At 44.2% G+C, this 24865-nt stretch overlaps 1 protein-coding gene across 1 annotated transcript in view; it reads right to left on the bottom strand.

Annotated features, from left to right (window-relative positions):
- Nucleotides 1-24291, bottom strand: part of TET2 (tet methylcytosine dioxygenase 2) — a gene marked incomplete at both ends in the record, with an annotated part of 69887 nt that extends 45596 nt beyond the window's left edge. Inside the window, one exon of the mRNA XM_084262747.1 lies at nucleotides 24262-24291. Within this exon, the coding sequence (XP_084118873.1) occupies nucleotides 24262-24291 (30 nt within the window). The remainder of the gene's footprint in view (nucleotides 1-24261) is intronic.
- Between the last annotated feature and the right edge of the window lie 574 nt (nucleotides 24292-24865).

Here is a 24865-nt window from a genome sequence, read left to right as displayed (position 1 = left end):
TGGGTGACTGACTCATGTGCTCTGCTTTCACCTCTAGAAGGTGATCAGAAATCAAGAGTAATATAAAGACCTGAGCAATCCCAGCCACTTCCCCATCACCTGATTGTCACCATGGGTAATATTACACTTATGCACCGACTGCTGTCTCAGCAATGTGAGTGTCTGGAGCAAGTGTGGGACAGAACTACTCCTCATGCCTTTTGAGGCACACATCATCAGATCAGGATCTAGACCTCTAAGTAACCTCACATATCAACTTCCCATTTGGGACTGAACTATGGACAGAGAAGCCTTTGGCTTCTGTTATTAAGCCAAACCTTATACCTGTATACAGACACCAGAGAGACCCCAAGCAAACAGTATTTCAACTCTTTAAAAAAAGTTCTGTCCTTAAAAAAAAAAATTAATAAATTGTGCCCTAAGAGGTTTATTTTATCCACTAAACTAGTGGATATTTTGGGCTCTGCCATCTAAGAGGAGGGCTGCAGCGCAACACTTCTGTGCTGAGGGTGAGTCTGTTGTCCCTAGCACTGAGGAGCGGCATGGGTTCAAGTCAAAGGGAGTACTATCTAACCAGAGTGGCAGATTTACAGTTGTGCCCTCCAGCCCAATGCAGTCTTCTCCTGAAGATGTTCCTGCTTTGAGCACCCGCAATACAGAGCAAAATGCCACAACAGAGAAAGAAATAAAGCCTCAAATGCTACATGCATTAATGTGAGGGGAGGGATCCTCCTCAATGTAAAAACAAGAGCATTTTGAAAAGGAACATCCTAATAGATACACGAGAAAAAAGCTTTCTCTGAAGTAAATAATTCACGGCACCTCTCCTCGTGACTGAAACCATGAGTGCTTTCTTAACGCACGTAAGCAATGAGCTGAAGTGGGGCCGCTGGATCAGGCAAGCCAAAGCTCCTCTGCATCTGCATTAGTTGACTCAGGACTGGGCTTTTTTTTTTTTTTTTTTTTGCCTGACTGCAGACAGTGCAGAGAGTATAAAAAGGACAATTAAGCACCACTGCTGAGCATGTCTCTTCTTCCCATGTTGCACACCCTGGCAACAAATCAATTTTGTCTTTTGCTGTGAGACTTTCTCTCTCTCTCTCTCTCTCTCTCAATCTGCCAGCTCAAAATTAAGCTCCCAGAATCCTCTAAAGCAACTTTTACAGTTCATCCTGCCAGTTGCCACTTTAGTAAATAGCATATAGCAAGCAATAATTTTATATTTTCCATTCCTTCTAAAGGTTAACTATAGGTGAACATTTTATTCTTTGTAACAAGTAATTGACATGCATGAGCCAACTTTCTGTTCAGAACATAATTTGTATTCTTGAGAGATCTGTGTGTCTTCTTGTTCATATTGCTTCTTCCCTGAAGGGATCTGGGAGAGGGAGAAGCTTTTAAAATTTGGCTCATGAAAGTTACAGAGAAAGATCGAGGCTTTCAGCTCCATCAGATAAATGGTAGTGTAACTGCACAATGTACAGTACAGTGGCACGTACTGATAGGAAAAGAACAGAGTAAATAATGGGGGGGAGAAGGGAAGTCAGCAGGCAGAGAAAAGAGAATACTCAGCATCCAGGCAAGCTTGCTGCTAAAATATAAATCATCAGAAACATTGATCTCAAAAGTTGGTGGGCTTACCTCCCTCATTACAGACATAATTCGAGTGGGATTTTGATGGAAGCTTTCTGAAGAAAACTCAATTCGGTCCTTCATATCCTAACACTCGGGCTGTATTTGCTTAATCAAACTTAACGATTTGATCCAAGATCACTGAAACCAGATTTGTTTGTCACCTCAGTGGGATTAGGATTAAGTTTGGAAGTGTTGGGTTTGTGAGGCTGCAGTGGGAGTGTTTATGAAGCATGCTTAAAAAAAAAAATACTGAAGAGTTGTCTCATGCAGTAACAACTTCCTGTCGGCCTTTTCAGAATTTACGTATTACAAGAGTGTCAGCACATATGCAAAACCCGTAATTTAGCACACAGCACGCAGGCTGTGGTCTCCTCAGCCAGGCTGGTAGGTGTGGTGGGTACTGCTGCATAATCCTTGCGATGCCACAATCTGTTAGCTGCCACTTCAGGCCTTTAATTTTACCACAAAATGGTGAAATTTGATTTTGTATTAAGGATATTCAGCATGTAGTTTTTTCTATATTAAGCAAGGTAAGACCACTTAGCAAACACAGAACGTATTGCAAAATTAATGTGAAATCATATTTAAAGACTTGATATTCACACTTTCACCTATGAGGGTAGGACCTGCCTCTCAGCATCAACCTCCTTAGCTTGTAACATTCAAATCTGTGGTTTTAGAAGAGTGAACAGTGTATTTTTACTCAAGAAAATAGGCAGAACCAGGACTGGATTATGTATCAGTTGCATATTATCACAGCAACTAGTGAGATTTAGCCTAGCATAGAGTCTTCACGCTACTTGGGTTACAGTATCCTCTTGTAGCTGGCTGCACACATTAGCAAGCATTCTCCTCGCAGGGATCCCGGTGGTCTAGTAAAAAAATGAAATACTAAGTAACTACAACAACTTACCCAGACACAGCCACCCAGCTTGCACAGTGAAAGCCCGGAAGAGCACCACGGGGTTATTCTTCCCACTCTCGCTTTATTTCAATAAACAGGTGTGCAAAGGGAACGTGTCGGAGAGATTTAAATAGAAGGTTAAGCGGACCGTAAATTTCCATCTACGCTCGGTCTAATTAAAGCTATGAGCATACTTGAGACTGAGAATTCTGTTTAGAGTAATCCCTTTATCAAAACTGTCATATGCCAGGAAATGTTAGAAGCAGAGTTTCTTATTCCCCATGTTCTTGAGCTACCGTGTCTGCCATTTAAATACCAGTATTTCTCAACAGCTTTCAGTTTAACCCGCAGAGGTTTCCCACAGTAACTACTGGCTGACTTACGAGCCCCTTACTCATACCGGTGATTAGGTAACTCCACAAATAGCTCCACTGACTGCAGCGGGATCACATTTAATTATGACTGCATCAACGTAAAAGATTTCCAGCCCTTTAGGACTAACGCAGATAGGGCTATGAGATAATCACAACAGCAGTACTCCCAGAGCTTGTGATCACCAGACTTTTTTCCTGCTTCTGCTCACGTGAATGGTAAGCCACCGCACCACAGACAAGAGGCAAAAGGTTACTACTATTGCAAGCCATGCTAAGCCTGGGTTTGGGCTTTTTCCACTGTTATCTTCCGACAAAGACCCCTCTGCCTCTCCTGCCTCTTGTATTCTACCATAAAAGCAGTATTTCAAGCTCTAGGGTCAAGGATTTTCTCGACTTTACACCATCTCTCTTGGTGGGGCCCTGAATTTTGGACCTCTACCCTGCATTTGCCCTGACAAATAATTAACAGATTATACAGAAAAAATATTTATGTGCCATTTATGTACCACCACAATGTCTTCAGGACTCAGCTGAGCTAGGGGCCTCCTTCTGTTAGAGACACTGTAAGGACATATAATGTGCCCTCACAGTTATCTGTTTTGTTCCCAAGGGCTATACTGGGAGTTTCTTACACGGATGCAGTTAAAACCACGTGTGAATCTCACTGCAGTCAATGATGTTAGTTGTGAGATTAACTAATCATTACTGTGGAAAAATGCTCATGTTCACGTCTACAGTTAATGAAGGGGAAAGGAGAAAAAAAGCTTTTCAGTGCAGAGACTACAGTCCTGTGCAGAGCAGCAAAGGCAAGGGCTGGAAACAAGGCCTCACCCATCGAGCAAGCCCTCCTGGGACCACCCCTCCTGAGGTGGATCCAGGGCTACACCTGCATCTAGACCACAGGGTTACTCATTCCCCCAGGGCTCCTTTTGCTGGTGTCCCAGGGACAGGTTTCCCTGGTAAGCTTTTGCCTGCATGTTACAAAGCTTTCTTTTTTGAGAACTGCTATGTAATAACCTAAAATAGCTTGCCCCATCCATCCTGAGTGCAGCTGGGCAGAGTTCCTTCATAATATCTGTCATGCCTAAAAATATTCCTGTTATGAAAATAGAGACAGAGATACTATGTCTGTTTTTGAGTGCTGTGCCTGTGTGTTGAGTGTGTGTGTGTAAGTGCATGTGGACTAAGTCTGAGGGTGAGTTCCTCATCCACAAAGCGTGAAAGCTGCACTGAAGAATGATCTAAACCAGTGAGCTGCATGAATAAGAGTTTGATATTTGCTTCGGGGTATTTGTCTATAGCTCTACTGCCGCGCCATAAATACATCTAAACCAAAGCAGACAATGTGTAAAACAGAGCAGGGAATACCTCCAACTTCAAGACTTGCTAAACTTGCAAAGCTGTGGGCAGTGCTACTGCCAGTAGTAATGCTTCAGTAACCACTTTGCAGGGGTGAGAGAGAGAAAAATACAATGAGGAATGAGGCAGACTAAGCCTTGCCAGTGAGATGAGGTATAATATTTGTGTGCTTCCAAGGAAAGAAACTGAAGGACAGGGCGAAGTAGGTAAGTGGTACTTTGAGTGGTATGTAGAGGATGATAGTGGGAAGAACCATCGTGACAAAGCAGAAAGGTGGGAGGTGTTTTAGATCATATGTGGTTTTCCTCCTCTGAAAGTTTTAAGTCATAGAAAAGCCCATAGAGGAATCAGATATGACCATACAGAAACAGGAACTGATGAAACAAATGAGGTCTCAGGGTAGAGGAAAACCCTGTTAGTTGACTGTTTCTCACAGTTTTTTCTCCCTTCTTTATTTTTATTTAAATGATGATGTGTTCAGCTTCATAAAGGAGGCAAACTCTGCAACTGAGCCTGCCCAGCTTAGGTTTTTTAAAGTGCAAAGTGAAGCGAAAACATGCAAGCACACACACCTGCTCAGTTTAGGAGAGCAGGGAAAAAAAAAACCCTAAGAAAGGATGAAGCAAATAGAATACTCCAGTTGTCTCCAGTTCCCTCTGAACCTAGTCCAGCCCAGCACTGTTGCTCACTATACTGCAAGCTAGGAGTTCCAGCTGGATGCCCAGATTTTATGTAAGGACAGACATTTCCCACAAGTGCTATCTTTACATCAGGTTACTGTTGCTTTGAAACTTTCTGTGCTTCATAGTTTTTACAGTTCTACAACCAGTCTCTCCTCTGTGACTGCTGAAAATTACTTCTTAATTCCCTGCAGGGAGAGACACGGGCAGATGACACAGCACTTTCCTGCCCAGTTCTGCACAGGAGAACCAGTAACCCTTCCAAAAAGACTGCTGTTTACCCCTCTGAATATCCTGATTTAGTGCAAACTCGTATCTGTATGCATAATTCACATTTTAAAAGGATTTATAAAGTCATGTCATAGCTTATAAAATTCTTTGGCATGCGCAGAAGAATTTAGGTACTTTCAGGTTAAAACAGTTTTGGCAGAATAAAGAAAACTACAACCAGTAATAAAAAGCCCAAATCCCTCAAACACCACAATGTGTCCTTCCCTGTGCATTAGGCTGCCACAAGTGTGTTGATAGGCAACGCTAGATATGCAAGGATTAAGTAAACAAAAAGCCTGAGGATTGCAAAGTAAATATTTGGGTGTATTAGCTAACTGTTTGTGGGTGTTTTGTGCTTTTAAATTTGTTTGTATTAATGATTTGAGTCCAAATCGCCTTCCAAAAAAAGATAACTGAAATGATCTGTCTCCTGCCCACAGTCGTCATCTCCATCATTATTTGTGCTTATCTCTCCTCTCATGTTTCATGTTGTTTCATGCAGCTCTTTAGCAAGCCACAAAAATGTTAGATATCCAGCTAGGTATAAGTGGACCCCAGCTGAAGTAAATACTCCACACAGGCACACTATCCATCTTTTCCATTTCTTGGTTAGTCCTCTTCAGGCTTGCTAACGTGTAGATCAAGAGTCTTTAAAATGTTTAGTGAGGAGACCATGCATTACAGAAACTATTGCCTTCACAGTGCTGTGTTTCTATAGTAACCATCTTATTAAAGCACTGCAGCCATCTGCTTTAAATATTAACTTCACAGGACCATCAGGACTAGCTTAAAACAATATCACATGTTCATTAAATATTAAAACTAGAAACAAAAGGACAGAACTACAAGAGAGAGCTTTTCCCTGTTCCTTCAATCTAATCTTAAAAAAACCCAAAACAAAATACAACACCCGTTTGCTCTTTTTAGATAATTTGACAGTTCACACTACTGCTTTAGAAAGAACCATTTAACTGACCACACTAGCTGCTGGTGGCACAAACTACAACTTTCTCTGTGTTGCAAAAACAAATGAAGTAAAAAGCTTCTTGGGGCAGGTGGTCAGTTTGTGTGTGTCCCTCCTACTAACAGTAGTACCTTCAGCTGTACTGTGGCAAAGTCTTTAGGGGAAAGAGCCAGCAGCAGACGAGGAGTAATACCACTGTCTGGTTTTATTATAGTCTGCTAAAGGGCAGGTACCCCAGAGAAAGGTATAAACACTCAGTAACACATGCAGCCACACACACCCCCACCCCCCCAGCTTACAGCCAAAAAAGCCCTGAGGCTTAAACCCCCTATAGATTGTATCCTAAGGAGCAGGAGCCAGGACATCATCCTAGTTCAGAGGAATGCCTGGTGCTTACAAAAGAACCTGCCTCAGCAACAGGTTGTGACAGCAAGGTCCTCAGATTAAGTACAGCCAGTCGTATTTTTTCCTTTCAGCAATTTGAAATATGTTGGCTGTTACTTCTTCAAATACTCTTTTTCTTCAAGCTGTGCTAGAGAGCTGAAGGTAAGCTCCCAAGAGCCCTTCTCTGCCTTTAACATATGGTCCTAGCTCACCCTCAAGTTCTTTTCACTGTGCTCTTCTTCCTGCTCCCTCGCTATGTGCTGCCCGCCCTGACCCAGCACAGGCCGTTGCATTTGGAGCCAGGGTACCTGGGAACACAAACTGCATCTGAAAATTTTGCTGGAACAAGAGGAGGAGATTCAGTTCTTCCCATGGCAAAGCCACAGGTCTCTTGCTCTGCAGCGCAAGGGCAACCTTTCCGAGTCTGGTGGGTTCTCTGAAACACGCTCCTATCTCCATCCACTACAGCTTAACAAAACCATAGCCAGTGCTAAGTTTAAGTACTCTGTTACATCTGTTTTTCCCACTTCTCTTCACTGCCACATTAAGCACGTGCCTACACTAAGCTGTTTATGATACTGTCCAGGCCTCCTCCTGAGAGAGAATTCTTCACATTATGTGAGGAACGGCAGCAGCATGCCCAGGTAACACAGACACGGTCCTCATCCAGGAAATTCAGTCTACTGGATCAGCAGACCCTCACAAAAATGCATAATTACTTATTTTAGGATTCCTCTAGTATGCATTTCCTCCTCTTTGATGATGCCAACTTCTCTGTTTTCACACACTAGCTTTTCTTCTGAAGTTCTTCTGAGGTTTCTTGTATTGCTAACCCAAGGACAATGTCTCAAAAGGCAGGAAAAATCATAAGCACAAACACTGAATAGGAACAGCAGTTCCCGGAGTTACAGTGAATGTCAAGCTGAACAGTTGATGTCAATCTTTTTGAGAAAAAAAGGCAATTTTTGCACAGGCTTTTGTACTGTTCATGTGGCTTTGTCAGGCATTAAGTTACCTTTCTTCTCAGCCTTGGCAAGGCCTCAGCTGGAATGCTCTATCTATCCAAAAAGCAAAAATTTGATCAAATGAGAAGACTCAAAAGAATAGAGAATTTTCACTAGCAAAGGTCTTCCAGAGCAGATTATCTGAGTATTTGTCAAAAGTGACAGCTATGATTTATCTGGCTCAGAGGAAGATGGATTAAATTCTCTTCCATGGCTATTTCATACAACTTTTAGGAAGAATTTGTCCATCTTTCTCACTGCTGCGCACTGGTACGGGAAAGCTCCATTTAGTATATATACCCTGGTGAGAATTTTCCTGAACAATGATGCAATGAAATTTGCACAGGCCATAAGGAGCTCACAAAGGGAAGATGCTGACTGCTCTCCCCCCCAAAATTAAACCAACCCCAGTATTCCACATCAAAACTGAATCATAACAAACATTGCTTTACATGGATCTTTGCCATGCTCAAGAGGAAAAATAATTGTGGGGGTGGGTGGATGGGAAGGTTACCAGGATAGTGGAATCTGAGTGGAAGTGACTGCCTGATTTTGCTGCTTCTGGTGTATCTCTGTAGAATTAATAAATCAGAGTTTCTGCTGTTTGCCTGTTACATAAATAAAGGCTGTGTTCTTTCACTGATGTAGAGATCTGGCTTCTAGAAATGGGGTTTCATCATATCTTGAAGCTTTGGGAGTCGGCCCTGGCCAAAGTCAGGCTCGTGGGCAAAGCACAGTAGTGTTTCTTGTAGAACTGAAAGATGTGGGAGAAACATCAATGCCTCAACTGGTTTAATCCTGTGAACATGAAGAAGAGCCATTGCTGGCATGGCTCGGGCACCTTTTTTTTTTTTTTAACTTAGTCTATAACATGGGATCTTCTTGCTTTCCTAAGAATGCCTCTGGGCATTTTTCCCCATACATTCTCCAGTACTGTAAAAATCTAAAATACTCCTTGTTCCTTTCATAGTCTTTGTTCTCTTTCACCACACACTGTAGCTCTTGTGACTCTTGAATTAACAGGACTTGTTTTGTTTTTAAGTAGGGTGCTGGGAAACATTTTCTGCCTGTGGTTTGCGCAGAGCAGTTAGTCTGCAGGCCTGCTGCATGTTCCTACCCTGCCTTTGAGTGCTGTAGGCAGTTGGTAACATAACTTAGTGTATTGTCCAGCAGGTATTCTGTGTGTTTTCTTCTCACAAAAAGAATAAGCAGTTGATCTGTTAAGTAACCCTGTTCTGCTGAGAAAGAAATGAGTAAGAGAGATGGAGGAACAATGTGGTCCCTGTCTACCTACCTCCCAGGCCAACGAGTCCTCCTGCTGCCTCATTCAGTGCTGCAGATTTTGATAGTGCAATTCAGATCACATCCATGTTGCCCAGCTCCAAGAGACGTCAAGGAAAAATCCCTCCGGTAAATACCACAGGTGCTGTTTCATCTCTGCCATCTCCACCTAATTTTTGGTAGACTGGCTTTTGGAGAGGGCGGGGTAGGGGGGGAGGGGGAGGATTAGCAGAAAATTATAAATTGCTGAAGAATTTCTTGCTTTTCCTCATGTACACAGGCTGGAGAGAGATGTTTATTATGCCAAGGGGTTCTCTTCCCTAAACTATGCACTGGCATGGTTATTGATCAGCATATGTTCTAAGTATAAGAAAAATCAAAAGTCCCAAGTCTGTTCTCTGGTAGTTGGGTAAAACTCTTTAGTAAGAATTGCACCCATGCATCTGAACACATAATTAAACTTTAGGTGTGCCTTTTGCTGAACTTGTTAAACAAGATTTCCATTACTTTTTTACCTAGAGGACAAACCCATGACAGAGTCTGTATTTATTTTGAGATATTCATCTAAACTGACACAATGGTGGTATTCACCCTGTAGCATACAATGGTAATCTTATACTATTCTTTTCCATCCTGTCCTCAACTAAAAGCACTGAATAAAATAATCTTCATCACAAGCAGAATTTCATTCCTTATATTCTCTTCACTGGGCAACTGAAAGAAGCTCTTCGTATAATGTAAGGAAATGTCATAAATGGTAACAATAAGAAGATTCTCTGAGCCAAAGATGCACCACACACATCATTTGTGTATCTGTATAGATCTTACACTGGTTAAGTTAAATGTACTTGTAAAGCCTACAGACATCATAAATACTAATAAACCGGTCCTTGTAAACCTCAGTACTTTCTGATGCAAAACATTTCAAAAAGCACTTCAGGGCTTCTGGAGAAGGACAGCACAATGATGAACCCAGGAAAAAAGCTATAAACATTTAGTGAAGATTTTACAGAAAGGCTCTGGTTCTCCTTTCTCTGAGTCTTCCCATACTTGTATGGTTTCACAGTAAGGTGGATTTGCTTTCCTCGGGCAGGAGAAATGTCACAAAGAACTCTTAAAATAGGAATACAGGGGTGACCTATTTTCAGTACTTCCATTCTTATTTCTATTATATACAGTGTAATGAACATGGTAATGAACATTCAGCAGTGAAATGACATCAATAACCAATGCAAGCACATTTGCTCACATTCCAAATGCAACAATAAAAATCAGGTAGGAGACCAGACAAAACCAGCAATGGGTCAAGGGCTGACCTGCAGCTGGGTCAGAGCTATCTGATCACATGAAATGAGTTAGGGACCAGGCCAGATCGGGCACATGTTGGCCTCTCTTGTTTTACTTTGTTTACATAGTGAACAGGAGCTTTGGCAACTCTAATGCAGAGCTACTATGGGTATAAGTGGAAAAGGTGAAGACCACGAACTAGCTTTATGCTTGCAAAAGTTTTATTCACCAATGGGTTTGAATGACATTGGAGAAGAGGCTTGGAGAAGCTTGCAGTGTATCTTTCCTAAGGGCTTTGTCATTATATTTACTGGCACTAAAATGTATCACAACAACTAATATAAAATAGCATGACCATCTTTCCACCATCTTGCCTGCTTCTGAAAGGTCAGTCTTTCTGTTTGGGAGGGAAAGAAAAGAACCCTTCACCATTTAGCAGGATTTTGCAAAGCTGGGACTAAATTCTTTTGATTCCAAAAGTAAAAACTGAACATGGTTTATTAACCAGCATGGGTTATTTTTTGCTAGTTTAGCAGCTTTTTCAAGAAAGTTCTGTTTATCTTTGGCAACCAGTCACAGTTGCATAGCCTGTCTTCCTCCACATACATGGCATTTCTGAGAACCTGAAGAATGCTAAAATCTGTCAAAAACTAGTCATCTGACCACGTACTTCCAGTTTACAACAAATTGGTAACTTCTAGGAAGGAAACTGCTTTAGAGTAATTTGGTGTACAATACAATACAAACATCTTTGAAGAATTTCAAGGGTAAGGAAGGGATTATTTTTTAAACTAAAAGTAGGCACCTACTGCATCCAAAAGTGATCTTTTCTAATTAAAAAAAAAAAAAAACCAAGTTAGAATGTGGACATTTGACAATGTCTGGTTTGCTCAAGAGGCATTATACATTTTTTTACTTCAGGCCCAAAAAAGCCAAGTCAGCCATGCAGTGGTAACTGTATTTTGTAGATGGAGGTGTGTCACATGAAACTACTGAGGCATCTTTTTCCTGAATGGATGGTCAGAACTGGACTAGAAAGCATCCAGTAGTGCCCAGGTGCAAGTGTTAAAGGAATAAAAAAGGAACTGTCAATCCGGAGCCACACAATCACACGGTGTTCTTTTCTTTCAGCCAAAGTAAGCCAGCTTTGCAGTTCCTTCCCGCTTTGAACATTTTATGTAGCTTCTGAGTCAGTTCAATGCAGAAACAGACTCACGGTGCCGAAGAACAGAGTCACTTCCATCCCCGAGTTGCTGAATCACTTACCCGCCGGTTAATAGTAGCTATTTTTAGTTTACGGTGGAAAACTCTCTCACGGTGGCAATGATATTTCAAAACAGTTTGGGAGCAAAATCATCTGCTTCAAACATCTGATGTGCCCTGAGAGCCTGTGTTTGGTGTGAGCGCCTCACCGTTCACTCCCCGTGTTGGCGATCTAGGTCACCCCTCTCGCACGCGGGATGCGGCAGTCGCTCGCTCTTTCATAACTGCACGTAAGAGTTCTGGGGTCATGTTTGTAAACACTGCTGCCATGTGCGCGCAAGCACGTGGTGAGACACCAGCATGACCTGGAGCGCAGAGGTAAACCTTGGCGCCAGTGTCGATGTCACTAAGCCAGCTTGCGCCAACCCTCTTGCTGACGCGTGCCCCTCGCAGCCCCGTGAAGCGCTGTGGGGGGCTATGCCAAGGGAAAATGGGAACCTTCTTCCTGTACGTGGCACACGTGGACGTGTGCTAATATCGATGGTGTCCAGGCAGGTTCCTTCTCTCAGCCCTACACAAATGGCTGCGCTGAACTGTTCTCAAGAAAAACTACACTTATTTCTGCCCTAAGTGACTGAAATTGGAGACAGTGTGGTCCCACAACACAATGCAAAACTATGGCTATTAGGAAAAAAGAATTGTATAAGGGCTTGTTGCCAGAGTTTCCAAAATTACTTCAAAGACAGATAACTGAGACTTTGTGTCTGTAATAGCTTTTTGCTGGCTTTGCACAATGAAATGAAGACCACGTTTCAGGCGTTTGAGGAAGTAGCTCCTAAATTATTTCTGTTTATCAGTAGGGGTTGCATGAATCTAGATGTATCCAGTACAAACAAAAGTCACAAGTCTTTCATTTCCTCTTAGCCAGAAGTTAGCAGATACAACCACCCAAAACCTACAGAAAGCTTCATCTCACCCCTGCCATGCACTTTATATGCTTCATGAAAAAAAACAGGGGGTATGTGCAGGGGGAGAACACTATGGTTGCCATCCTTCCCTCCCTCCCTCCTCTACCCGCTCTGTTTGAAGTGCAGCTGTAAGTCCCATTTGCTTTGACCTTTGCCAGGAGAGCTGAGAATAGGACAAAGAGTTAAAGTGTTACCAGCCCCTGCTGAGTCTGCACTTCTGGGCCAGGCGAGCCGGAGAGGCACTGAAAAAGGGTGTGCTCGCAGCAGAGGGGGAGCGGAGAGGGGGGGGCGCCAGGAGGGAGAGTAAAACAAAAGGAGAAAAATAAACAGTGCACACCCCGAAACAAAACAGGGCAACGAGTACAGAAAAATGCTTGTCTTTGAAGAACACAAACTTTACTGTTTGTTTCCCTCCGTGTAGTTATGTCTTGTTATCTGAACTCAAGGTACAGTAGATATATGAGTCCTTGAACTCTGAACTCATGAGGAAAGCAGCAAAAAGTAAGTCAATACAATTTTAGCTGGAGTGGCTGGAGAGAAGCGTGTTTTGTCTCTTTGTGCCTTACCTATAGGAGGCCATATAATGCAGCAGCACACAGCTGTCCAAACCTCTTTCTCCCTGTATGCCAATGGCCCGCTAAAACAAAGCAAACCCAAGGCAGTCTTCTCCAAGCAATAATGCAACTGTGGTTTCAAATACTTAGCTACTTGTATTTTGTTAAGACCCATCTCTTAAACCTGGGCAAAAAAGCATCCCTGGGTTGTTAGCAGGGAATTAAAAACATGCCCGTTCATTTCCATGAGCTTTCTGAAATCCTGACCTACTGTAAATGTTACCCAATTCCCTAGTAGCGTCTCTGGAAAGCAGGAAAGTACCTTCCTCGCTGTTGCGTGTATGTCTAGCTAGCGCTCTCCAGCGCTACTACTCTATCGAGCAATAAGGTTTCTATTTTTGACTCACCACAGACAGGCTTGCTCTAAACCCCTGGCCTGCACATTGCTTAAACGTACAGCGAGCGAACCCGAACACGCTCGCAGGCTCCGCCAGCCCGCCACAGCCCTGCCTTTGGCCACAGTCGCTACAAGCAGCCGCAGACGTGGGTGAAAAACCAGGGCCCTGGGAAGCTGCGCCAAGGGAGCTTGTCCCTGCAGCGTGGCACCTTCTCGCCTGTTACACGCGCCTCGGGGACGCCTGGGAGGGTGTTTGTAAACAGCGCAGCCACGTGGGGCTTGGGCGGCCAAACCTCCAAACTGCCGTGGAGATGAGGAGCACCAGAGGGAAGTGACTCTGAATGCTCCCGCTCCATCTTTTTCCAAAGTGGTCTGCAGTGCTGTCGGATCTCTAAACACAGCAGGGAAAAATCCATCTGTCCTTCACGGTTGACTGCCTCCGTCAGCATCCAGGGATGCTAGATGAGCTAAATTACCCATCGGATTTTATTTCCAAATGCATTTCATCATGGATTGCATCACGAGTCTCTGAATGCACAGAAGTAACTTGGGGTAGGCTCTCAGTTAAATGCACTACATACCAAACCAGGCGGGCCGAGCTATGGCTACCCACAGCAAAGGAACTCTGAAAGGCCAGAGAGGCAACATTAAAATTTAACATCTCTGATTCGGGTCTAGGAGGGAACAGATGGCTGTTGCATAGAGAGCTATGAATGCTGCTAAGGTTGTGTCACCTGCATGGGTTGGTGCATCCCATCTCCAGCAGCGAGATTTCTGACAAAAAATTCAAGTTGGGTTTGGTTTTGATTGGATTTTGTTGGGGTTTTTTCCCCTGAACACTACTACCAATTATGACATCAGTGTGAGGGTTCGTGAACCCTGATGAACCTGTAACTGATAAACCAGATCAACATGGGAGTTGTGTGGTAGGCTGAAGCTGATGTACAGGAACAGTTTGCAAACTGTGGGAAATCTTGCCTGAATGAATAGGAGGATCAAGGGTATTAAAGGTTAATGGGAGTTATTGGAGTACCTACTTACTGAAATGACATTACACAACTCTGTTTCACACATTGCAATTAACTGACACAACATGCTTTTAATTAAAATTAGCTCATTGTGAGATTTTGCTTATTTGTTTGGAGGTGCATGGAGACATCTGCAGCACCAGTAAAACTGAGGTAACATGCTTTCCTGCACCCTTTCTCACTTGCAGTGGAGGGTTTCAACAGTGCTGCTGCCAAAGAAGTGAACAAAAAGCCATACTCTTCACTAAGGAGATAACAGTATCTAATTTGCTGGGTTGTTTTGGATGAGCACTGCTGGTTTAAAGGTCTGAAGGCTTGTGCAGAAAAAAACCCCAAAAACCCAACGTGTTCTCAATCAACAGAAAATGCTACTGAAAACCAACTTCTGAAAAAGTGAAAAGTTACTTGTTTCTGAAGCTAGTTTCTGTTTCTTAAAATTGATACTTCTGTTATCTTAGTAACCAGAGAAAACTATCTGTAAACCTCTGAATGAGCAGGAAGGAGGGTATCATGGGTAAAGAACTCGGGCTTGGGAGATAGGGGTTCGTTCCCCAGCTATACCACAGCTTTCCTGCATGTCTTTTAGGGTTTGAAAAAGAAAAAAAAAGGAGCACTACCATGAATGACTCCAACAGGGTTTGTGCCACGCTGCATGATCTGTGCATGCTTTGGCTCTTGTTTGTTGCTTATTGATTTTGAACCCATTCTCTTATTCTTTGTATATTTTGCCTGCTCATTAATATTAGCACCCTAGGGAAAAGACAGCAGCCACGTTGGTTAGGGACAACGCTTAACACACACAAAGCAGGTAGCAATACCAACTTCTTTTACTACAAATATTTAGTAATTTGGAAGAGAGCTGCCTGCCTCTGCTTTGCCTTATAAACAAGAGTTACTAACACTCTGGCCCCTTGTGCACAGACAGGTCCTTTTTCTCTCTCTTTTACTGAATTAAATAACACAACAGAACAAAAATGGCTTATGTTTGTACAGCCCCAAGCACAGAGGGATTGTGTTTTGTGGCTGGGACATGAGATGCCTCCTAACATGCAATAATTAATCTCACTCTATCCACTCTCCTTATATTTAGAAACATCAGAGTTGCCATCCTGAATTAGACTCATGCTCCAGCTTGTCCGACTAAATATCTCCAACTCACTAGTAGCAGTTGTTTCAAGAAAAAGCAGCTAGGCAGTAGTTACAGACTCACTCTTCCACAGACAGAACTTCTTCCCAATCCATCAGCTAGAGTTTCTATCTTAGAGCATGCTAACTTGCAACTGCTCTAAAAGTTTGTGGAGCTTTTTAAGTAAAAAAATAGTTTTTAAGCAAAAAAAGCTTCCATACCTGCCTCTAATTCTTTCCATCAATTTCCTTTCCTCCCTCCCTCAAAAAAAACCAAACCACCAAACCCCAAAAAACTACGTGTTTTTTTGGTTGCTGCAAAGCATGTGTCTGACTAGGTTCCTCCCTCCTGCAAGTGTCTCTACACAGGCAGACTGTTACAGCTCTGCCAGCCCCAGGAAAACGAATAGGGGGTTGTGAAAATGGCAAGAGCTGCCATCAGTTTGCAGGATCAAAAGTCAGCTGGCAGTACTGGGGCGGGGGGTGGGGTAGGAAGGAAAGCCACCTATATACCTAATATATTGTCAACTGCACAACATAGGCACAGTGGAAGAAATGCACAGAAATCTGTTTTCCTACCTGTTGTCTCATTTCTGAGGAAATACATGTAATAATAGAAAGAAAATAGATCAGCACAATTCTTATTTTTCCTACTAGTTTTTCAAAGCTACAAAAGCTGCTTCTCTGCATTAAGGGTTACAGGGAAGCAGACAAGTACAGGTCCAAACTTATCTGGAGAGCAAATGTTCTGTGGAAGGTATGGAGAAAGCCATAGGAACATCGGAGAACTGAAAGGCTGTATCCTTCTGGTTTGTGCATTTTTCACATTTATAAACATCAAGAGTGCTTTTCCCTATTTAGTCAATATTTTCATTTGCTCCTGGATATGTGGTAGTACAGTCACAAACTGTGTGTGGAATGGAGAGTCACTAGCATAGGTTTTCTTTCCCCAAAAATGTCTACTGGCTACATGAGTTAAGAGTTAAATCTGACCCTTCTCAGTTGCTTGGCTTTTGTGTTTTTGATCTTTAGTGTTGCCATTTTAGTAACATTTCAGACTTTTTGGGGCAGACAAACTTGAATTCAAACAGACAGGCAAGCAAAGGAGTGCAGGGGGAACAAAATGTTGGTAATGCAGAAAGATGTTAAGATCTATAATACATGCACACACACCTTCTCCAAATCCCAGGGAGAGGCAAGGCCAATGTATTTTCCAGCTTTCACATGTTCTCCTTCGGGGATAAACTGCATTCCTTTTATTAAGCTACACACGCACTTTAAGCTTCAAGGAAATATCTCACTTCTGTGAACTTTAGTATCTTTGGAGGAAGGGAAGGAACTCCTGCTTTACTGCAATGATTCAGTTTTACCATGAGCAGGGCAGTAATGCTATACTTGCACACAAGAGGAAATATGCAGTCATTCTTTTTCTCCTTTTTGCTTACATAAGAGCTGAAAGAGTTTTGTGTCCTTTGGCAAGTGTAAAAATTGTATAACTTCAAAGTATGTGACTTCAAACACAAGTGAAGTAGCACTGAAAGAACAAGCAGATTAAACAAAGATGAAAAAAAAGTATCAGGGGCATGAAATGAGGGTGAGTGCTGCACAAACAGTTGTTGTCTCTCACGCTAAGGGACAAATAGGGAAAGTTACTAAAGGACACTGAAGTTGAGGGCAAAACTCCCCTGTCAGCATTGGGCCCAGGGTTAATGCTTGCCCTCTGATCTCTCTAACAGCACTAAAAGTGGCAAGAGAAGGAACAAATAAATGGTCACTGTGCACTCAGAAATGCCTTTGTCACATATTATCTCATACATTCTTTATTCTTGCTGCTACCCAGCTGCTGTGAGAGTACTGGGAACTGTGGGTCAAAAAAAAAAAAAAAGTCAGAAAAGAAAATGAAAGAAGGTCAAGAGCTTAGTGAAGCAGAAGCAGGTTCTGGATGTGACCCAAATAAATGTATCTTGCAAGCGAGAAGACAGGTGAGAAAGAAGCCACTGGAGTGTAATAACAAAAAATACGGTGATTGTAAGCAATATTAATATAAAATGGAAGCAACCAATGTGAACACACAACTAATAGGAAAGATCTGCAAGCTGGCCTTCATGCTCTTTTATATGATAGTGAATACCATGACTCATCTAGACAAGTTCAGAATATGGAAGGGACACGTGTACCAACTGCTTCCTCCTTATGAGGAAAAACCAGTTCTTAGGATACATTTTGTAAAGCAAGTGATGTGCTTTGCCCTCTGTCCTGAGTGCCTACTGCAAAACTGCATGAGAAACTCCAAAAAGTGGGACTGGAAGGTAACGTTTCTGGATGAGAGGCAGAACCTCTGCAAAGGTCCCACCGCACACAGGCTTCAGGCGTCTCCAGAGACCAGAACCTGACTGACAGCTTTGGTTTAGGTCCACAGGCAAAGGCATGAAACATACTGTCAGTTGGGTGCTTCTGACTAGTTACAATGTATTTTTATCTGGGCTTCCTGAAACCATCTTAGAAAGACAACCCCAATAATGGCCACCACTTCTCCCCCCTCTTTATTGGTTTTTTTTTTTTTAAACAACAGATTGCTGGCATTATTCCCTTGGCTGAGTAAATGTAGAAATTTCAACCAAGCTTCTTTATGTCTAATGGAGATCCAAAAACTTGCCTTGCAGTGATACTAGCTTTCCTAACAGCCATGCCTCTTCCTGTCAACATGTCTCATTAAGTAATAAAGAGTTTCAGCTATTTGATTTCACTTATGAAGTTAGTAGGATTCATGACGTTTTTGGTCTTTAAAGGGAATTGTTCTAGTATTCTAACAGGCAGTGAGTCATGCCTAATTAAGGAAAAAATATATATAACCGTTTACTGTGGGATTCTTGTATTGAAAAAAGCTGTTTTGTCATGAAAGCTTTCAGGGATTGAATTGCTTATAAATTTTTAAAAGGGGAGGGGAGGCAGAGAAATAATTTGAAACCTTTGCAACAATTCCCTTAACCCCCATCTCGTACTTAAGTCCATTCCAGGGAAACGCATCAACACAGCCCGGATTGCGCTCGAGTTGGGGAAAAAACAGCGGCGTCTGACAAAGGAACCAATGCTCTAGAATGCAATACAGATGCAGAAAGCTCAGCCAAAACCCAAACCATTATATGTTTTCTTAAACTCCACATTTTTTATGTCTTTCCCCCTCCTCCGCTACCCGTGAGGAGCGGGGACATTCCTAGAAGTCTGTCCTCACTGGCTGCGTCACGCAGCTGCCGAGGATGCTGGGACGCTGTTTGTAAACACTCTAACCACGTGCGTGCAACCACATGGAGAGTCATCGTCCTGACCTAAACATCTACCCACTTGGTAAGCTGGGGTATTACTGCAGCCAAATCCTTCTCCAACATGACGTGACTTAAAGCAGCTCACGCCAGGACAGTGGAAGACAAAGCTTGTGCTGTTTATGCATTATTAGAAAGGAGATTAAGCAAATGACAAGTTGGTAAAATTTTAGTCACTGAAACGTAGGCTTAAGGATGGAGTAGCTCATGCAGAAGTCATTATCTTTGTTATACCTCTGTAAAAAATTCAGCTTCAACCTGGAAGCTTCTCCTCCCCCATGCATATTCCTGTTGAAACCAATATTCATATGCTGGGAACCCACGTAGATATATTTGATGTTAGAGGTAATGCTCTAAAAGATGTGAAGACACTTCACATTGCCTAGTTACCACGATGCAATTTAATCAGGAAGCGCTGAGGTTACTGCCCTATATCCGTGGAAGAGACTTCCAAGGGTTACTTGGTCATTTAGATATTCCTAGTTATCTTCGCTATCAATCCACTCACCTGATCACTTCTTTGCTACTTCTGTGAAACTGTCTTAAAAGATATGCTGTACTTGATTTGGATTAAAATGCTTAATTTTCCTTTCTTGAGCATAGAACAAGCCTTTGTATGCTGCAACAGAAATGCTGCCTTTTTTTTTTTTATAAGAGAAAAACCACACGTAGCAAGAATTAGGTCAAACTGAAGCCTCAATACTGCAAACCTCTATTTATTTGTAAGAATAATCCTATTGGGGTTTCTTGCCATAGGTATGCTACAAGGCAGCAACAATCCAACTTGTAATCCACGTCTCCACAGAAAACTTTGGTTTTGAAGGACAGCCCAAATTTTGTTCAGGTTGCTAAGATGATTCAGCTTTCTGGAAGGTGTTTGACATAGATGAACAAGACTACTTGAAAAGACAGACAAGGATCTAAATCTTTATGGCTTTTAAAGTGTCTTTCAAAGCATAGTGACCTTCTTCAAATTGTTCCCAGACTTAAAATCCTTTACTATGAACAACTGGTAGTACATTCTTTCTGATCCTCTTATAAGACAGGGCTTCCCACCCCAAAAAAAACAACAACAAAAAAACCCCAACAATGAGCGTGAGATATGTGGATGAAATTAGTCTGCTGTTCTTCCTATTTCTCAAACCATGTTTTTCTCTACCTTCTTTCTGGTACTCCCTGCCTTGTAATGTGAATCACATTCCCAGTATTTTAATCCAAACAATCTTTTGGGGCCAGTCCTCAGCTGTTCTTGGGATTAGTCCAGCTGATGCTGGAGGTTCAGAACTTTATTCTCTACCCTCCGCCCCCCACCCATCTCCACCCACCGAGCAATTCTTTGGGAAAATGGGTGATTTTTTTGTTGCTGTCTGGGTTTGTTGCTGGTTTAAAAGACTTGTCTTCCCTAAGGGGAGACAGAAGTGACTTCAATGAGTGAGTGAGAAGATGATTACTCATGGTACTTTCCATTTGTACATTTTATTATCTAGGATTTTGGGACCAACTATGCAAATTGAACACATGAGCAGTGATGGGCTGAAAGTGTAACAACCGGAACTATGGCAACTTGTTACTAGTTACTTGGTCAGTGTTCAAAAGGATATTTTTCCTGCAAAATATCATTAAATGAGTAAGAGGGTATTCACTGCTTTATGGAGTATGGGATCAGAATAATGCTACAAGTGTGATTGATTCATATAATTCCCTTTTTGGCTTTCAGCCATGATGCAGTCATATGCTTTATGTTCAGAGTACAGCTTGCTTTTTTTTTAATAATGAATCACAGTACATCCCACTCCATTTCAGAACCAGCACATTGCCTTTCACAATGATGTCACAACACTTACTGCTGCTGGCTGCTTGCCTTAACAGCAATCAGAAAGCTGGACTAAATAAATACTGTATATTATTTGGCAAAATCATTTGTGGTTGTGTTCTCCAGCACAGTTTCCAAGATAACCACCAATTCTACTTGAAACTTGGCAGCTTTGTTCTACCACTTTTGGGCTTCAGTTGTGACACCGGCTTGCAGATGCTGCTACCATGCTTAGAGCTACTGTGTGGCAGTCAAGTGTGAGAGGTAGAAGGGTCACCACTGTGACCAGCCAAACTTGACAGCTCATCTGAAATTCCACCTTGAAAACTGGACTTTTTTTTTTTAAAGCACTTTACTTGGCTTCTGTGGAAACACGAGACACATCTTTCACTTGGAACAAAACAGAGCAAGGGATTTAAAGTCCCCGCTTAGGCACACTCTGAGAAAACCACTCTACTGCCTATCCAAGTAACTTAGAAGTGAAGTACACCCTGTAAAGCCAAACAGGGTGAGTAGCATTACTCCAACCCAAACTTCATGTTTTTCAACACCTGAGCAGCCAATTTGTTCCAAAAGATGATGGGGCTATTTTGTTTAGTTGTTTTTTGGTTGGGTTCTGTTGGGGTTTATTTCCCCTTTAGGGCTGTCTGGCCATTGCTGAGGTTTAAAGGAACCATGTGGGAGAGAGTCCCAGCAACATCTTAAGTGCTTGGGGCAAGGGGAAAAACAGTCCCTTCCAAGTCCAGTAGCTAAAAACCCCTGTCCCAGACAGGGTCTCCCAGTTGCGCACAGAAACCAAAACATTTACAGCTTCCTATTTCTGTTACCCAGTGTGGCAACGGTGCCAACAAGAGACCTTGGAAATCTGTCCATCATAATACCTCCCCAGCAGGCACACGCTTCTTGTTCTTTAAACAATGTTGACATGCCAAAGTCTAGGACCACGCACAACATATCAAAACAATAGCAGTTTCCCTGGATAAAAGCCAGGAATCAGCACAATGCCAAAGTCCTCATTGCAAAAAGCTTTACTACAGTGATATTTCGGCAAATTTGGGAGCTCCAGCATCTTCTATTCGACCTTCTCTTCTTTTGAAGACTTGTTAACAGTTAGTTCTGAAACGGGCAATACAAAATCCCTTTCTAAGGAAGGTTCCCTTGATGCATTGACAAAGGTTTTTGCTTGTCGCTTCCCAAAAATTAAACAGCTGTTTCCACTGAAAGATGACTTTGAGTTCTTCACTTCACGTAAACAGCAGTTTAGTCCCACCACATACTGTTATCTTTCATGTCTTTGGTCTCCCTTTCATACCTCCTCAGTACTCTCTGGTTGCTAGATTTAAATGTTTTTCTGACTTAACTGGTAGGGTCTACACTTTCTGAGACAAAGTTTTACCCAGTAGGGATGTTGTCTTTCTAAATCCAAGATCTGTACATTCCTTCAAAGTATTAACAGCAGCAGATCTCTCAGACCAGAAGTTCTTGACTTGCTAGATTTACCAGTGTTTTCAAGACACAACAGTCTTAAATACAATAGAAAGAGCATAATCGGGGAGCAGAAAAAGAAATATACAAAATCGCCTCAATGCAGATGCACCAAAAAAAAAATAAATCAATGTTTGTCTTAGTTGAGCCTTTTGAAAAAACTCAAGAGATTTAGCAACTGAGAACCAAAGTGTCAAAGGAAGCTAACCAAAGTGCCATGTGCTGAGAGAAAAAAAGTTAAAAGAAGTCATGTTTCTGCATGACAATTTATTTTAAACTGTCACCTGACCATTCTTAGTCACAGACCTTTAGAAATAATATACAAATAGTAATCTACACAGAAAATGCAGAGGCTTACCTTTATTTGGAAGAGAGCAACAAGTTAACTGTGAGGTGACCAGGAAAAGAAAAAAACCCAACAAGAACGAAGTAAGTTTTAGGAAATATAATGGCATTTGAGGGGCAAACATCACAAAGCACCCAAAGAAACGTGCTCATTTTCTGTAGGTACTGGTAAAAGAAGCCAATACATTCATCACACACCACTTAAGCAAATTTGTCTAACTCCCAAAAGATAAGAGAAGGAATGATTTATAACCTAAGGTCAGCCTGCCATGCTGAGGGCATCTCTTAAAAAGACACTGCATGTACCACGGTGTTGATTTTGCCACTTTGCATTCGGTCAGATCCCCCCCACAACTCGCGTTTATACATGACTCTTGACCATTAACATCTCCCTGTTGTTGATGGTCTTCGGCAACCACGTCCTGTTTTGCACTTTACAGCCTCCAGAGAAAGTGCCTCCGGAGAAAGTGCCGTAGCGAAACACACAGGCAGATACGCAAGTGAACGTACACGTTGCTACACTCACCCCCTGCTGCACTAAGTCAACCTGCCATTAACATGCAAATAGAATGGCCTCATTACCCGACAAACAACACCCACTGACCTGCTTTCACCACGGACAGTATCTCCTCATCTCTGAAACTCCCAAACTTCACACTCAGGAAAAAAAAAAACAAAAATACTAAAAAAGAATTGCACTGAAGCAACATTCAGAGCTGCAGATCGCTGCTCAACGCCTGCACATTTGCATGCCGCTCATCACGGAAAACAAATCTTGCGATGAGATCTCTGGTTGCAACATTTTGATGGAAGCACGCTAGACCACATCACTTCTCCCTTCACCTCACTCCACGGAAAGGAAAAACTATGTAGAAGAAAAGGGTCAGCTAAATTTCCAAGATTCAAACCGCCACCCGAGAAGTCCTCCTTTTAACTACGTGTATTTTTAAACGACTGCTCTTGTCTAAGGGAAGTGATTTAACGCCAATAAATGCCGCGATGCCGGGCGTACGGTGCCGCGCGCCCGACTTACGAGCGTGGTAAGGTTGTTGCTCTTGTCTGTCATCTGGCGGGGGAATAAGCCTGACCTCGCCGAAAGCATTATTTTAGGGGAACATGCATGAGAAAGTCATTTTTTTCCTCTTCCCGTGGCCACATTGTGCAAGTGGCCCCGACGGCAAGATTTAGCAACGCGGACAAAACGCGCGTGTAGATTGCACAGAAAAAGGAAGGCCTCGCAACGAGCCCTGCCTCCCGCACCCGCACACACTTCTCCCTCGCCCCCCGGGACCGGGTTTCGTTTCCCCCTCCCGCCCTTGCCAAAACTCCGCAAGCCCCCCTCTCCTCCCCCCACTCCTTTCCCCGGGGCTGCGCCAGCCTTTGTGTCCGCCCGGGGCCGGGGAGCGGCACAAAGCCGGGGCCCGCCGCCGCCCCGGTCCCCAGCCGCGCTCCGCGGGGCTCTGCGTGCGGGCAGCCCCGGAGAGCGGGGATGGAAAGGCCGGTCCCCGCGGGGCGCAGCGCCGCCCGGGGCGCGGCGGCGGGGAGAGCCGGGCAGCCCCGCGGCGGGGGAGCAGTCAGCCGGCCGGCCCGGCAGGCGCTCGAAGGCGGCGGGGCGCCTCCCGCCGCCCTCCCCGTCCCCCCCGCCGCCGCCGCGCAGACAAAGGCGCGGGGAGGGGCGGCGAGGCAAAGTTGGGAGCCGGCCCCGCAGGGAGGGGGCGGCGGGGGGCCCCGCGGCGCCCCCCGCCGCCTCTGTCAGTCAGCCATGTTGGGGGAGCCGCCGCGGCGCCCACCCCCCAGCCGACACCCAGCAGCGCGGCGCAGCCCCGCGACACCCCTGGGGAGGCCGGGGGAAGGCGGCCGGCTTGGGGAGCCCGCTCTGACCTCTGCCGCGTCCCTCAGCCTTGCCGACATCCAGCACGCACAGCCGGGCGCCGCGCTCCCCGCTCCTACAAGGCCGCCATCTTGCTTCCTTCTGCTCCTTGACGAAAGCGGCCGGGCCCCCGCATCAATATACATGTGGCGCCCTGACGTCGGCGCCCGCGCCGCACCGCCCCGCGCATCACACCCCCGCGGCCCCCCCTCTCCAGGCGGCGCGGCGCCGTGCGCCCCCGTGCAGCGGGTGCGCCCCCGTCCCCCTGCCTGTCCCCGGCCGCCGCCGCGCCTCGCCTCACGGGGTTTTTCCCGGCTGCTGCTGCTCCTGCTGCTTCTGGCCTCTCGGGGAGGAGGGGGGGGGGTCGCCGCCTTTCCCCTCGCCCTCCGCCCTCCCCCTCCGTTTGTCTGCTCTTGCCCTTCTCTCCGCACCGTTCGGCGCAGCGCGTTGCGCGGGGGCTGGTGGGTCCGTGCGGCGCGGCCGGGGGCGAGGTCCCTCTCGCCAGCGGCAGCCCCCGCCACCCGCGGCACACTCCCCTCCCCTCCCTTGCCGGGGGCTGCCGGCTCTTTCCCACGACCGCGGGACCCCGTCTGCCGTCCCCGTGGGCCGGGCGGC

Source organism: Gallinula chloropus (assembly GCF_964237585.1).
Source record: "Gallinula chloropus genome assembly, chromosome: 4".
In the NCBI taxonomy this organism is placed as follows: Eukaryota; Metazoa; Chordata; class Aves; order Gruiformes; family Rallidae; genus Gallinula; species Gallinula chloropus.
This window is presented reverse-complemented; position numbering and strand designations above follow the sequence as displayed.